This window comes from Uloborus diversus, chromosome 3 (genome assembly GCF_026930045.1).
Source record: "Uloborus diversus isolate 005 chromosome 3, Udiv.v.3.1, whole genome shotgun sequence".
NCBI classification, from domain to species: domain Eukaryota; kingdom Metazoa; phylum Arthropoda; class Arachnida; order Araneae; family Uloboridae; genus Uloborus; species Uloborus diversus.
In genome coordinates this window covers 28,875,600-28,893,014 of record NC_072733.1, presented here as the reverse complement: position 1 = coordinate 28,893,014, position 17,415 = coordinate 28,875,600, and the positions used below count along the sequence as shown (strand labels likewise).

Sequence of the window (17,415 nt, the reverse complement as noted above, 5' to 3'; positions counted from 1 at the left end):
GAAACATTTTGACAGTGATACTTGATATTTCCAGGAAGTGGATGAAAACCATTAAAATCCCGAAACGTTAACGGAATTACTCAGTAATGTGTCTGAATTTTTTTAGTGAACAGCGGCCACCAGGGCAGTATCCAGAGGGGGGGCCTGACGGGCCCGGCCCCCCCCCCCCGAAACCCGAAATGTTTTGTACCGTAAAACAGAAGAAGGTTTTTTTTTTTTAATTCCTAATGTCAGAAAAGGAAAATAACAAAGTTTTTTTTTATTCTTAATTTTGCTACTATTCAAAATTTATAATATTTTGAAGAAATACAGAAAAAGCAGTTCTAGTTCTCATTAGCTGCAAGGCACACTTGAAATTTAGACCTTTAATTAGGACTTCCTGCTCTCTTTCCCAATTCAATTCAGGGCAGTCCAGGGTTAAGGCAAGCCCTTTGTCAGTTCGGTAGATTTTTCAAGTCTACCAAACTGACTTCTGTGAACTTCCTCCTCCAGGGGCGTGCACAGAAATTTTGGGACTGTCAAAAATGCTTTTTCTGGGCCCTCTCCATATTGTTTACCCATATTTTCAACCGTAGGTTTTAAAATATTGGGCCCCATTTAAACTCGGGCCCGGGCCAACAGGTGTCCCTTCTCCCCTCTCTGCACGACCCTGCCCTCCTCCCCCTAAAACTGCTATAAAACTTGCACTGTACTGATTCGAGTCGGGGATTCCCCAAAGGCTGGGCCCCTAGTTTCCGATTAGGCGAGTATTTTGTTACCAAGATGTGCCAAATTCAGCTCCTTGATACATCCTGAGTAATAAATGCAAAAATCACGATTCTCGCGTTTTTGTAGCATAATTTTCAAGATCATTTTTGTGACTGATATGTTTCTTGTCTTGCATTTATTTAATGCCAAATTCAGTATCATGGAAGTTCTTTTGTTATTGCTTGTTTTTTTTTTGTTACTTCTACTGCATACTGTTTATACCATTAGTATGAGAAAAAAAATAACACTTACTCTACTCTCTTTCATTTTCTGCAATACATGTGATTGAAAAAAAAAGTTTGTTTCGAGAAATATTTCGTTGCATTTATTTTTAACTTAAAACGGGTGTGTCTTGCAAAGTTATAATCATTTTGTAAGATTGTGAAATCAACTTCTGAAAAGTGTATAAAGAGCTTCAAATAATTTCAACTGTTCGAGAGTCTTTGAAAATTATTTAAGTTTTTGAAATTCCTTGAAAAGTTCTTGAATTTTGTATCTTATCAAGAAAATAAAGTATGAATTGTCCAAATGGCCAGAATATTACTCTTCCGTTCTTATTTTCTGAATGTCTACACCATTTCTTTTAAACTATTTTTTTACAATTTTCATACTGTAGAACATTTAATGAAAAAAAAAAAAAAATGGGGGTAGGGGGAGTGATCAAAAACAAACTTCACTAAAAGCCGATATGAGCAGATGACGAAGTGCTTCTCTTTTCTCCTCTCTCGTTTTTCCTCTCTGTCCATGAAGTTCCATGATTTGTCGAGCAAGCAGTTTTTATTTTGTTTGATCTTGATTTGTAAAAGAATGTATAACTTTTAAAAGGCTTTGTTTGCCTTTTTTTTGCTTCATATTTTTGTAGTCTCAATTACCTAATATAAGGCCTCAAAATACAGATTTTTTTTTCGAAAATTTCTCGGGGGGAAAAACCCCCGGACCCCCTGAAATTATGGATGTTCTACATCCGATTTAAAGGGACACTCTCTTGTCATCCTTACCACTACAAGGTGAATAAGAAAAATAATAAGAATTAAAATAACAACAGTCCAAGCAGTGAAATTATTAAAAATTGAGACAAAAAGGCTTCTATGTTAACATTTTTATGCGTTTGGTGTGTCTATATATACTATATGTGTGTGTGTGTGTGTTAGGGCAATGTGCTAATCCGGGCCCCTCCCGAAAAAAAATTCTGGATACGGCCTTGGCGGCCACTGTAGTTACAAGTTTATTTTACCTCTCTGTGATCACATCCCAGGTATCATCAACTCATCGGATTTTGCTCGGCCGATCATCGACTCCTCCTAAACTCATCGGCGTAATGTACGCTGATATCGTTGCGATCAGAATCCGAGAACGGTTTTCGATGAGCTGTTTTTTTTATCGGAAAACTATATCCTTACGATCAAATTTTGCGATGAAAATTTGCCGAGCTGCATTTCATCGGAAAAAGAGATCGTAACGATCAAATTTTCCGATGAAAATTTGCCGAACTGCATTTCATCGGAAAAAGAGATCGTAACGATCAAATTTTCCGATGAAACTTTGCTGAGCTCCATTTCATCAGAAAAAGAGATCTTAGCGATCAAATTTTCCGATGAAAATTTGCCGAGCTACATTTCATCGGAAAAAGAGATCGTAACGATCACATTTTCCGGAAAATTTGCTGAGTTACATTTCATCTTAAAAAAAGTAGGTCGTTTAAATTTTCTGATAAAAATTTTCCCAATTTAAAATTTTTGGAAATCTCCCAACTGTTAAAATAGGATAAGTTTTATTATTCGAATATCCGACTATTGATCAAACGTAAGGCTATACGGATCAACATTCAGGGTTGAGAATCGGAGGAAAAATGACTGAGACTTTGACTCCGAATCCGACTCCTGGATTTTGGAAGGGTTTACTCCGATTTGCTGCAAAATCAATTCAACTTTATATAACTCCACAATTCCAACCCCGATTACCTCACTGGAATTGCGAACAAAATGAGACTCTGACTTTTGAATGATTTCTCTCTATCTCCAAAACAATTCCACTCCGTTCAATTTGACTCCCAAAATTACTGACTCCGACTCGGTTTGCGGGCAAATGATCGACTGCGACTCTTCACTAGCTGGCGCCACAAGTATATTCACTGAATAAAATTCTCACTTTCTGTTCAGAAATCTGTCATGGCCTTGCCACCCGATAGACGGCGCCAAAAATGATTTTCCATTTAATACATTATTTTCCCTTTTTGAAAGAGCATTAGGTGTCTAGTGGTTAGCATATGAATCTCGAATCCCAGAGGTCTAGGGTTCGATTCCCGGCTAAAGCGTCTTAGATTGAACTCATTAATCACGTCATCAAAAGTTGTTGAATTAGAAATTAAATAATCAAGTTATTAAAAAAATTAAAATATATTAAATAATTGTCCCAGATGACGTCATCCGGAAATACCCCTCCTGAAAGTTTTCAAGACGGCGGAAGGGTCACGTGATCATCCAAGATGGCGGATCCCCTTCCCACTGTTATTTTTTTTCCTCCTACTTGTCCCTATATCGCAGTTGTTACTACTTCTCATCGTATTTTCATCCTAAATTCATCGCCTCGGAACAGCACTGATCGTATATTGCTCCAAATCTCATCGGTATAGGGAGCAAAATTCATCGGATTCTACTATTGCCGATGAGACATATTGGAACAATTTCCGATGAAAACTCATCGGAATCCGATCATCGGCTGATCAAAGACTGATCAGATTTCGATGAACGGCCGATGATCGGCCGATGAGTTGATGCTACTCGGGATGCTCCTCCTCCTCGCATAAAATCCGCCACTGTATCTCTGCGTGAATAACAGAACTAGTGTATGCTGCAATCATTAAATGTTAGACAGAAACAAAAGCATCCTGGATAGACTGGCCAGTAAGCATAAAAAGTAAAAAGGTTAGTTCAGTACAATCTCATTTATCCGGATGAACTGGGACCAAAAGCAATCCGGAGAAACTGAAATTCAGATAATCCGGGTAATAAGCAAACCAAAACCGAAATAAGCAAACTTATCTTTCAATATGATAATGTTTTATGACAAAACTACATAAAATTGTTCACAAGACATTAAAACGTATTAAAAAAAATCTTTAACAGTATTTCCTAGCAAAAAAATTGTGCATTGTCTTGTGCCTTTTATTTCAGTCACATAGGCGTTTGACTAAAGCACAGCCATGCAAATACAGAGGCTGCCGCTTATATGAATCACGTTTTTTCAAACATGTTTTGATCCCTTAAGCGGCCTATTCAATAAAACGGCTAATTCAATAAAGCTAAAATATGCTCTGTTTTTAACGATTTCATCCTTTAAAGCGGTTGATTCAATCAACCACTGATTGAATTAACCAGCGTCCACTGAATTTTATCGAATCGTTCGGCTGGGAGTAGTGTTAAGCTGAAGCTCCAAGAATCTCACGATGTTTGCCAGATTAATATTATTTATTGCACAAGGTGATTCAGGAATGACTCCCTTACTTTGAAACGACATAACAGCAAAACTGAGAGATAGAAAGAGGAAGCCAATGATAAGCTAGACAGACAGGACTTTTTGTACACTTTTATACACCTGTTGGAAAAAAAGTTCAAAGATTGGACATTAGAGCGCGCTGTAGTCACACATGTCCTTCAAATTGTGTATGAAAGTGTGTTTATTGAAAAGGGGTCAAATTTTTCATTGCAATGCAGGGGCGAACTGGCCCGCGGGCCGATGTGCCCTCTCGCCTGTGCACCTTCGAACGCCCTCTGTCCAACTGTCGTTTATTTATTTTTTTGCCTCCGTCTTCAAATCTATGCGACTTTGTTTATTTCTTCCTTTCTTTTTTTTTACGCCCTTGAACTTGTGCACCTTTGTTTTTTTGCGCCCTCGATCTTTTTTTCTTTTTTCATTTATTTTGTTTGAGCCCTTGTTTTTATTTCTTTCGTTCATTTTTTGTTGCGCTCTTGAACCTCAGCGTCTTCGTTTTTCATCACGCCAGAACGCCCCCCCCCCTTTTTTTTTATTAAAGCCATCAAACCTGTGCACCTCTTCTTTTTTCTGTCTTTTCTTTCCTTTTTTTTTTTTTTTTTTTTGCACTCTTTGTTAGTCTATGGTTGGCGCCTTCTTGAGGGACACTATCCGCCATAGATCTTTAAAAGGATTAGATAGGCCTTTCCTCCTACAGCGCAGCGTATTTCGCCCGGAGAAAGTGGGGTCATCATGATTCTGCCGAGAATCACGTGATCAAGGGACATCGTGTCTCCCTCTTCTCGGGCAGCAGTGATATAACGATGCGAAGCGTCGTTAAAAGTCTAGGATTGTGTGAAGATTTTCATTATACTTATGGGAGAAATCTCTATATGTGTTAATCTGAGATTTTCTAGTGAAAGAGGGTTTGATGAATGCGATGCTAGTGCCAATTTTATTAAAAAATAAAGACATAGTGGACTTTCTGAGTAACAGAAATCTTTCTTTCTGCTAAAGGCAGAAAAAGTCCCCTGCAGAGTCGAAATTAAGAATATTTTAAGCAATTTATTGTAGAGATGCCGAGCATTATATTAAACCACTAAAAACAAGCGATGGAAAATTAGTTATAGTATGTCCTCGAAAAACTGGATTTTTAAGTTTCCTAATTTCTATGAAAAGTGTGCTGGGAACATATGAAAAGTATGTAGGTGCCCGAATTCCGTTTCTAAACTGCGTAATGACTTATAAGCTTACTCAGGATCACCTTGAAACTTTTTTTAGTGCGATCAGGTTGTGAGGGGGGATTCAACAATAATCGTCGGACAATTTCGAAGTGCGAAAAAAAGATTATTCATTCATACGGAAATTTAAGGAGTTCAGTTCTTTAAATTGCGCTGATTTTGACAACCTTCAAATGCTAAGATTAAATTTGAAGCGTAACAAAAATGATTTGAAAGAAAGCCTTTTCTTCCGATTCCTTTGACGACGATTTGGAAAATTCAGAAATCATCTCAATTAACATGACGCAGTATATTAATGATGTTTCTGACTACGCTGGATTTTTTGTCCGGCAAGTGCACTCTGTTGTGAACTGCGACGACTGCAACGCAGTCTCAATTACAATAAACCAAAAATTGGCATAATAAAATTTAAGAATTTTGAGACACATTCAAGTATGATAACTTATTGCAAGATTGCAACCATTGAAATATGTACATCTGTGAAGAACAGCTGAGCGAGAATGTGAAAAAGTTTTGGGAGTAAAACACAAAAATATAATGTTACTCATGAAGCCACAAGAGTTATGAGAAAAATTTCTAATTCCGTTTTTCTAAGTTTAAATAAGCATATGTTGGAAACAGAAGCAGCAGATTTTTTCGTCAACAAGTTTATAAAATTAATCGTTTCTAAATATTGAAGCGTTAGAATGTATCGCGCAGTCAATTCAAACAATGAAAATAATTCACAAAGACCAATAAGTAGGAAAGTGACAAAATTAATATTCTTGAGGGACAATAATCACTAGTTTTCTTCACCCTCGAGTTGAAATTGTCAAAATTATCATATCCTGTAGGACGAAAAAAAAAAAAAAATTGGGGAGAGGGCGGAAGTCAAATGACCATTTATGTAGTTTATAATTGCAAATGAATTTATTTTCTGAGTACTTTAAAAAAAAACACTGAAGTTGCTTAAAAATCAGGAACAAACCAAAGTTATTTGTTTGGCTAATAGAGTGTTGGTGCGAAACGCATGCGAATCTTAGAATATTATTTAATTGAGTTAATTGACATTCGATACTCTTTACATTTGTATTTCTAATTGGTTTATGGTTTTAGATAGGGTTTTATGTTAAATTGTTGCACTGCCTTCAAAAGTTGTGGGAAAATTGAAACCATTTATCTGTATTTGAAAAATTTGATTGAAATAAAAGAAAATTTACAAGGTCAATTTTTGTTTAAGATTTTTGAAGACGTCTATTTCTGCTCAGTATTTAAAGCACTTGAAAAAAGGTTTAAATTGCTTGTGCGCCTGCTTCAAAAGGTTTGAATGGGAAAATATCTAATGGACCATTCCATGAAAAAGCTGTCATTTTGTCCCGCATTTCATTAAAAAGTAGTAACTTAAAAAGTAACAAAGGACATTTTTTGCAAAAGTACAACAAATACATTTGCGATTTCTTAATGAAAAAAAAAATTGTTACCTTTTTTAATTATTACTTCTAGTGAAAAATATGAGGTGTTGCGTGAGGGACAGAGCGTTCCCTTTTTCTTTAATAATGGGTTAAATGCTTTAATTTAACCCATGCTTAAAGGGAAGTTTAACCCATGCTTAACCCATGCTTAAAACAATTAACCCATGGGTTAAATGCTTTAATTTCCCTTAATTGTGCAAATGATCGCGGCGCGAAGTGATTCTCTTCGATAGGGGAAACAGTTTCTTGTGAGAGGTGTCCCTTGATCACGTGATGTCCAACGGGGGATGTTGACGCGCGCTCTGAGGAGAAAAGTGGGGAGAAGGCACATCTATTCTATTTTAAGATCTATGCTATCCGCCCCTGTTGCGATGGGTTCGATGTGGCCATCTTTAACAGCAACAACATGAAGTAATCGAAAGCTAAAGTTCAAATTCACTCCTCTCTATTGAGACGGATACTAATGCCTCAAACATTGCAGCGAGTGTCTTTGAAGCTTCTTGTTCAAATTTCTGCATTTCACTGTTTTAGAGCTAAGCCATTTGAAAGTAGGAGAGTCCTTTGTGAAACACCCTGTACTATCTATATTGGAGCTGTACATTTAATCAAAATAAAAAGCGAACGTTTGATTTACTTACAGTTACGCTCTCGCTTTCAAAATTTGAAACTATTTGTATGATGTGCCTACAAAGTTTTAAGGAGTAAAGATATGATACGGATTTTCTGGAAATCCTGATCAACGAGTACCGGATACACGACGTTATACTGTACTTGAAACGCAGTAACAATTTAAAATCAGTCTGTACTTAGATCACAATAACTATAAACTCATATTCCTTATAGTTACGCTCTCGCTATCAAAATTTAATTTTTTTTGGGGTACATATAAAATTTTAAACACTACAAATGTGATCCAGATTTTCCGCTGATCCGGATCAACGAGGACCGGATGCACGAGGTTATACTGTATTTGAAATGCACCTGTCTGTTCTTAGACCGCAATAAAAATAAACTAAGATTCCTCAGTTGTTATTGCTTGAAATATTTCAGAAAAATTTATATTTATGAATAGAAAGTAACAGGCAGCTCAAGAGTTTTTTTTTTTTTTTTTCTTTAACAAAACGTTTACGTGTTTTCTTTCTCCTTCCAGACGTTCCGGACTGTCAAGGAACTGCTTCATTACCACCAAAGCGTTCCCATTGAGGCCTTCCTAACTGAAAAGAGAGAAAGAATGTTTGTCCGCCTTCTCGTTACCCCTCCGAAAGAACTCTTTTGAAAATCAAGACTGAAAACTTTTTACAATGCCGAATGTGATTTTTTGAACCGAGATTAAATTATACCAATTTTTTACTTTGTGAATTACATTGCAATTACATTTTTATGTCTAATTAACTGAGACACAAAATTGAATTTTTGTGCTGAAACAAAATAAATAAAAGACAACTTGAATGGAGCTCGAAATTCGCAAGTTATTTCAAATTTAATTGCTATCAAAATCAGAAACCAAAACCACAGTGCAACTGTCAATAGCTCGTAGAACATAATGACTTAAACGATGCAGTCACAATCCCCTTATTAAACATAGGTGACTCTGGCGCTATAGCCTACAATCTGACAGAACTAGGGTTTTTATTTTTATGAACATAAAGCAGAGTAGCGGCAACTGTAATCTTTTGAGGGAATACCGTAACTTTTCCAATACTTTATCAACCTTCATAAGTAAGTATGGGCGCCGGCAGAATCAGCAGTTGTTTGCACCCGAACTATGTAAAAAAATTTTACTAAATTTTTTCTTCATTTTTATGTTTTTTTTAAAAGTTATTATTTATTTATTTTTTTACGCATTTACTTTAAAGTGAGTTCTGGGATTTGTTTTCACATTTGTTAAAATTATTCAGTCTATATCAATTTTACAATATTTTTGTAATCTGTCCTTAGATTAAAATGAATTTAATTTCCCTTGTAAGCAAAAATTACTTTTAAAAATATTACTATTTAAAAGGTATTAAATTATGTTATTTTTTAACATTTATTCTATTTTATTTTTAAAAGTCAGGGAGTAAAAGTGCATCTTCTTGTAACCCCCTGTTGGCACATATGTAGATAAATGTGAGATAAATATTTTTCGTGCTGTATTTTGCAGTTTTTTAAAGTAGTTTGTACTTTTCCTTGTTTAATTATTTTTTTTTAAGTCAAAGGGTATGAGAATATACCTCCTTACCGGGGCTAGTGGATATAAACAAGAGGTAATGTAGGGTAGACAGAGCAGTGAATGAACACTTAACGACAATTTCATTTAAAAAACGTCGAGTACAATTTTTAAAAATCATAATATTAAGTTCGTGTTCATTAAAATATTTTAGTTGATGAATGTAAATGTGTAAAAAAAAATCAAGAACTTAAATGGAACCGCTTCCGGCTTTTTTAGGTGTTTAATGGGAAAATGGCACAACGACCCAGTGAATGAACACCTCGATCCAGTGAACGAACACAAATTTTGCCAGTGAATGAACATTAGCAAAATTCCTTTTGATTTGAAAAGAAGTTAGAAATTTCTTTGAGATATTTCTATTTTCGTTCTTTTTTGTAATGCAGATAGTTTTATTTGTTTATTTATTTATTTATTTAATTTTATATTTATTTATTTTTTTGTTTGCAAACAACACTTTTTAGCAGATTACAGATATTTTTCCCTTAATTATTTTACATTACATTATATTGCATTACATATTTATTTATTTTTTTATCTATATACATTTCTATCACTCTATCTATACACCTACCTATCTCTATCTAGCTACCTACCTAACTATCTCTAGCTCTCTATCTACCTATCTCTCTTTATCTTTATCTCTCAATCTATATATATATTCTAGCTCCCTACGGATTTATCTATCTATTTATATCTATTTCTATCCATATATCTATCTATTTCTATCTATGTATCTATCTATCTATCTATCTAACTATCTATCTATTTCTACCTACCTATTTCTCTCTATATCATTATCTACCTATCTATCTACCTCTTTCTTCGTAATCTCTATCTCTCTATCTGTGCATCTACCTTTCTTTCTCTCTATTTATTTATCTATCTACCTGTATATCTATCTATGTATCTCTATATTTCTTTGAGGAAAAAATACGTGACCAAAGTAACCATTCCGGTGTCAAATATCTTAGAATATGAATAAAGAAAGCTATTGTTATGAATTTATTTAGAAAAAATCATCTGGAAGCTTATTTAAAAAAAATATTTTGAGTTTGTTCATTCACTGGGTAATGTTCACTCACTGATCGGTGTCATGTTTTACAAAAAGAGAAAAAGTTTCATGATGTGAATTTTTAACTGTGACTAAAGTCACGACCGATCCTTAAAACAGTTCATAAGAGACAAAGGGTTGAGCCTGTCAAAAATGCGTTGAAAATATGTGCAAAAAGGGAGATGGTGTAATCTTTTCTAGTGAGAAGAAAATTTAATTAGGAAGGACTAGATGGTTTTTGGAACAATCAATGTTAAGGAAAGAAAAAAATCTCAAAGCGTTCAGTTGGATGCGTCTCAGTAATGGTCTGAGGAAGTTTTGCAATGGACAGAAACTAGAATAATATTTTTTGTGCAGGGCAAAATGAATTCTGACAGTAATTTTGGTGCACCGAACGATATTTTTTTTCAACCAAAAACACCGTTAATTACGAGTTTAAACATTTTTTCCCAGCAGGATAATGCCTAACTACATGTATTTCAAGCCTCAAAATAATTTCTTGATGCTTACTTTGTGAAATTACTCTACTGGTCGGACAAAAGGGCCGATTTAAGTTTAAAGGAAACATTTTAAAGCATTCTGGCAGCAGAAGTATTCAATGTCGAAACAAACAAGAACTTATTTTCTTCATCGAAAGAGCCTGGATAAAAATTTCCAAGAGCGCTCTTCAACTTCGAAGGACTCATAAAAGTTATTGAAAAAAATGGGGCCATTATTGATAACTAGGATTTTTCAGGGAAAAATTGTCCTTATAATTTTGTCGAGTTTTAACGATGGGTGTTTTTTTTATTAATCATAGCAAAACATTTAGGGGAGGGTGGCCCAAAGCGGGTAATTTAACGAAGAACGCTCGAAAATTGTAGTCTTAAGATTTTTATCGCAACAGTTTCGGCTTATATTTCCTAGCAGCGTTCTTGAACTTCAAAAAAAAAGTGCGATTTTTGTATTACTTCAAACTCAATACTTATTTATTATCAAACATTACAAACACTTGAATAACTCGCTTTGTGAAAAAGTTAATTTGCCAATCAAATATGAAGTTATAAATGATTAATTTAGTTGACTAGTCACCTGCCATTATAAAAAAAATAGATACAAAGTTATACTTATCCAATTTAAAGTCAGTACAGTTGTTTATAAAACATAAGAAATAACTGATTAAATTAATAGACAAATTAAATGCCATCATAAAAAAATAACTTTTTAAAGTTATACTTATCCTATTGAAATAGAAAACTTAAGTCAGCACATGCGTTATGAAATTATAGATTAAATCCTATACCCCGCTCAGAACCCCCCCCCCCCTTAAAACCCGATTTTGAATTCCTTCTGTCGAACGAGAATGGCCCGCCGGGCGCTCTTCTACAATATAATTTATATAACACACTTACGGCCTTGACAAACTTAGTAAGTTTATCAATAACAAGATCAGTTTTATTAAAGAAAAATGCATTACAAGAAAACCTATTGAAAAGGAAAGAAGTTCACCACGAAACACGCAACACAAAATGATTTAGCACTATTATATTACGTTGAAGCAATAACTTATACATAAGTCAAGCTTCAATCGGAAAAAGGGCAATTTTTTTAACTGATCTTTTAAGTTCATCTGTAGCAGTTCGAATTTTTACAATTCGAACTTTCTCATCGGAACCCATATCCACTTGTATAATGCTACCAAGAGATAACTTGCAGAAAGCTAGATTGTCTTTCTGTTCGATTGAGGAATCTAATTTAACTATATCCTTTTCAAACCCAAGTTTTTGTTCGCTGTTGAAGCGTGCTTAAATAATCAGTTTTCCACTTTTCCAGATAGTTAAAAGTACCTTAGTAGTTCTTCGTCAACGGCTTAACCTATCGTCATTTATTTCAAGTAGTTGAGGCTCTGCAATTGCAGAAATTGACCTTCTACCTATAAAATGACCTAGGGTGAAACATTGAATGTCATCGTCATCATTAGATAAAGGTTTGCGAAATTTCAGGCTCCTTTAATTTTAGTCTTAACATTATATGTTTCAAATGGTGTAATCAATAGTGTACCTCCAAACCCCAAAGTGTCCCAAAATGTGGGACTTTGGAGGGATTTAAGCAATACTTTTAAAATTAAAGAGAAAAGCTTATCTTTTATTTGGAAACTTAATCATATTATACCACTTTTCTTAAAAGAGAGCTGCCTCCAAAAACATTTTGTAGCATAATCCGTAAATACCCCAGTAGCACCAGAATGTTCAAATCTGGTACAGAAATCGTGTTATTGGTCGAATGACGGTGTTAAGTGTTACTTGCACGTAAAATTAGACTTACAGCAACAGTGATATTATCACGGTTCCAGTTTAGTTCTGAGGTGATGTCATATTAGACGTTCAAAAAACGTTCTAATGCCACGGTGTTATTCCCGTGCTAAAATAACGTAATATTTCACGTTCTGATATCACTGCATCCGAGCGCCCTCTATATCTGCATACAGATATAGAGGGGGCTCGGATGCATGGGTATACCTTGGAATAGTTCCAGAAACTTTCTTTGCTTGCCAACTTCGACAGCTTTCGGAGCAACTGCTCAAAAACAATCGGAGCAAAGGATATTCTTTTATTAAAAGTAAGTGATTAATTTAATTATATTTATTTTTAAATCTTTCACATGTAAATTTTGTCTATAAGTCGAATTTCATTTAAATTTTGAGTTTATTGGTTTTTTTTTTTTTATTTTTTTTATTCCTTAGCTTCGAACATTCTGCAGAACTTAATTGTTCCATTTGTATAACTTAATATCAATGACTATATCGCGGATACATTTTTTGCTAACATTTCTTTGTGAAATTTTCATTTCTGATCTGAATCCGAAATGATTGCTACCTTTATTTCCGTAAAAGGGGTTGTTTTAGTTATTCCATGCAGAATGCGTATTTCTTGTTTATTTTATCGCAACAAAACAAAATGGCGAGCGGCTACCAGCTGTTGATTGTCATCACCTGGTGCTTGAAAGTTTTCTGCGTTTATTATTTCTTCACAGACTTAACAAACAAAAAAGACTGGCAAAAATCAACTAATGAATAGGAAACTGATGGGGAAAGAAAAAGTGTTTGAACTCGGATTTTTTTTATTTTTTTTATTTTTTTTATTTTAAGTCTTTATTTAGAGTTTTAGATTCGGGTTTTAAATTTGTAATATCTTTTTGACGGGAAGAAAACAGACTTGCTCTTGAATCAATGGGCATCTTATAAGTCGAATTAAATTGTATTTAATTATGAGTTGAGTATGTTTTGTGTGCAATTTTTAAATGGGATCGAATTTATGTCGAATAAAGGGGCAAAAAAAAATCCCCAACCTGACCTTTTCATATTTTCATGAAATTTTCAAAAATCTTACTCTTCCACATCTTAAATTTGTAAATAATTTTAAAAAAGAATTCAATCATCCATAACTTATGATTTTGAAATTCGTTAAAAAGTTTGTTTTGCTGGTCGGCAGTGCTTTCATGCTTAACTTCAATTCTATGGGAACTTCAGTCTTGTAAAATAGCTCCTTTTAAAAGACAACTACGTGCTCCTTGATTCGACATGTAAGTTGAAAACCTTTTCAAAAAATGCTCCTCACAAAATTCAAATTTTTTTGAGATATTGTCTTTCATCTCAAAAAATGAGTGCTAATCAGGGTTGTTTGTGATCTCTAATTTCCGAAAAATTTCGGCCGACAGATTCTAAAACTAAAAAAATATTTTAAAAAAATCTTTTAAAGTGGTACTTTTCAAATGATTTCAAATTATTTTTCTATGCATATTTGACGAGTTTTTTTCACGAGGGGGGAGGGTAAGGGGGGGGGGCAACTTCCAAAAATTTCAGTTTCCAGAAAATTTTATTTGAATCCACCATCACCCCTGGTGCTAATCTCTCAATAGTTCCAGTGAAAATCCTTTTTTTTTTTTCAAAATCTCAAAAAGACAATATCTTAAAATTGAGAATTTTTTTTCTAAATATTAAATTATGTGAAAAAATTTTTTTTGAAGAATATTTAAGTTACTGACCACCACACACAAATCAAAGTGCATGTAATTGTCAGCTATTACACAATCCTGATGCTCCCATAGCTTTGAGATATGATTTCAAAAGCACCGAAGGAAGGTACATTAACAACCCTCAAAACTTCATTACGCACTAGCTGCTCTCCCGGCTTTGCACGGTCTACCTCGAAAATGAAAGTTGTGTCAAGTGACGCGTGTTCAACAATCACGCTTGAACAAAACAAAAAAAAAAAAAAGATAATTAATTTGAATTCTGAAATTTTGAATTCAAATTATGTTTTTCGCAATCACGAACTGAGACAGGACCCTCCTCATTGGAGTTATTGTTTCTAGAAACAGCTCCGTCCCCCCCCCCAAGCCTGCCTCTCCTCCTGGGCGGTTACGTGTGCATAGTTGTGTGTAGGCTTGTGTGTGTGTGTGCGTAGACCTGTGTGTATGCATGTAGGCGTGTGTGTGTGAGTGTACGTGTGTTTGTAGGACATTGACGCCTTCGACCAGGAGAAGCGGATAGCTCAGGACCGGAGCAGCCGCGTCGCGCCGCCTGCAGAGGAGGGTGGGCGGTGGTGCTGCAGAGGCTTCTGGTCCAAGCTGAAAAAGGCACGGAACATCAAAAACAGTCAAATGAGAACAATAAGCAATCGTGATTGCTCAAAAAAAAAAAAAAAAAAAAAAAAAAACACAGTAAAATTTTGCGACAAATTCCGGAAAAATAACCGAAAAGGAAACGTTTTAAGTCTACCGATTGCAGGAAAAGCCTCAAAGCAAAACCCAGAAGTTTATTTGTTTATGTTCAAGAAATAAAATGGCAACAGATATTCCTTGGTTTTCTTCACGCTATAAATTTCAATAAAAGCATTGTTAAGGAAAGTTGAGATGAAGCACTGATACTTTGAATGGATGAAAGTCATCGAAAAATAGAGATTTCATGTCGAGAAATCTAAGTATTATCCTATGTATTATCCTCATATAAATAATAGTCGGTGATCAAGTAACCCGCGTGTTTCAACAATGAAACTCTGAGAATGTTTTGGTAATGTTTAACATGCAGGGAAGTGCTTAATCGTGACAAGGCTGAACTCGATCCGATGACTTAACTGTTTTACTGGTAATAAGACTCATTTTAGGAGAATAAAGAAACGTAAAAATGGTCAACAATGACCACTATCTACTGGAGTTAATGTTTAATCCACTGGAGTTAGGGTTAAACTGCCAAATTTAACTTAAACTACCAAAATATCACCAAACAGGCATTCGCTGCGTTTAAATGTATATCGAAACAAATTTTCACTCGAGTTTAGAGTTGATCCACTGGAGTTAGGGTTAAAATTTAAAGTACCAAAATATCACCAAACAGGCAATGGCTGCGTTCAAATGAAGAAGCAAATTTTCACCTGTCATACCATGACGGATGACATTCTAGTAATAAATAGTTTTCAATTGACATCTCTGCTAATTATTATCGGAGGATTATGTTAAACAGCCAAACATAAGACGGGAAAATTACGAATCCAATTGTACCTGGTTTGATGGTCAGTTTACTGGCGTTCGGGAGAAGTTACTCGGACATATGTATATAGATTAATAATAGATTGATAGGTACAGACGCTCAGATTTTAATTATGTAGGATGATTTAGGAAAGATTTTTTTAAAACCATATGTATCTTTATGATATAAAAGAGCAATATTTCTGAAAGTTTTAGTATGAAATGGTCAGGTTCAGTGCCCACCTGATTTAACATGAAGTCACCCAATACGAAATAGAACACAATGAAATTAATACAGTAACAAATGAAATAAGCTTATTAATACGTTTTGAATTATACTGTCTACAACTCCTAGACATTAAAGTCAATGACAAATCTTTGCATCTTTCGAATTATAAACAAAATAAAATAGTTGAAGGAAGTACATGTATTGCAAAATAAATAACAGGTAAAAGCATCTAAGCACTCATTAATACACTTGTTATAATTCGTTACGTAATTATAAAATTATTGGAAGACAAGTGTGTTAAATTACATACTTTATAGCATGAATTTGGGGAAAAAAACAACTAAAATTAGACACGTGATCCTCGCATATAATTTTGTTTCTTGAAAACATGAAAGTAAGATGCATACAAAATAATCAAAACAACTATATGTCACACCAAATAATTAAATGACATTTTCCCATTAAACCCCACGTATTCTCAATATAAAAGATACAGCATGTGCTTTTCTATACATAATGGGTCTTCTACAACCTCAAAATAGTGAATAGTATCAGAAAGAGAAAATTACTCCATCCAATCATGAACATTTTTAGTGAAGAGGCTTTGTTTGTCTGTATTGGAAAGGTGGAAAGGTTTTTAATTCCTCCAAAATATACCAGCTTAATTTTGGGAAGATTCTGATAGGGACAAAAACTTTTCTGTTTTTCGCAGGATATGTTACCGGCAGGAATAAGATACTTTAGCTGTCCGTTATTTTCTAGGAACATTTCGGGGTTTTTTTTACAATGAAAAAAAAACAAATTAGTGCACATCTCTTCTTTGTCCGACAACTTCCATTTCATCCTTTGTTATAAGTCTTAATAAACGCGATTTTGGAAAAATATCAGTGAATATTTTCATATCTTGAAAATAATTCTAGTAATATCTCTGAATATATGTGTGGTACATTGATTCTTACCTTTCTTCATTATTTACTCTGAGATGTGCACAAAATAGATAATTTAAGTAATGCAACTAGCATCTTCTCCTGAAAGCAGCAAGCCATTTTTTTCATATGTGTGCAAACTAGTTTTACTGTGTAGAAGTAGAATCAAGTTATGACACCTGAAATTTTTACCCAATCAGACTAAAAATACTAACCAACTTAGGTTCCAAATCAAACAACAAATAAACACGCGAAAATGATGCATAAATGCAGAAATAAAGAGTATCTATTTTTAAAATAATGAAAATATGTTTTTTGCAGTATGAAATGGTGGGAAAAAAGTACTATCATAGGAAACGCATAGAACTTTCTTAGTGATATTTTTCCCCATTTGGACAAATTAAGGGTCTTGACCGATATATAGCACACAAGTCACAAACATGGATACTCGAGTTGGATTTTGAAATTCCTTTAAAAGCAGCATGGTTTTTCCATGATTAAAATTAGAATCATCCTTTATGTTTTTTCTTTCACATACATTATTATGTAATTTTTTTCATCAAAGAAAATCAAAGTCAAATT

At 34.2% G+C, this 17,415-nt stretch overlaps 1 protein-coding gene across 1 annotated transcript in view; it reads left to right on the top strand.

Moving 5' to 3' along the window:
- Nucleotides 1-8,363, top strand: part of LOC129218387 (uncharacterized) — an 83,909-nt gene extending 75,546 nt beyond the window's left edge. The window contains exon 7 of the mRNA XM_054852633.1: nucleotides 8,061-8,363. Within this exon, the coding sequence (XP_054708608.1) occupies nucleotides 8,061-8,186 (126 nt within the window). The 3' untranslated portion in view covers nucleotides 8,187-8,363. The remainder of the gene's footprint in view (nucleotides 1-8,060) is intronic.
- Nucleotides 8,364-17,415: the final 9,052 nt, after the last annotated feature.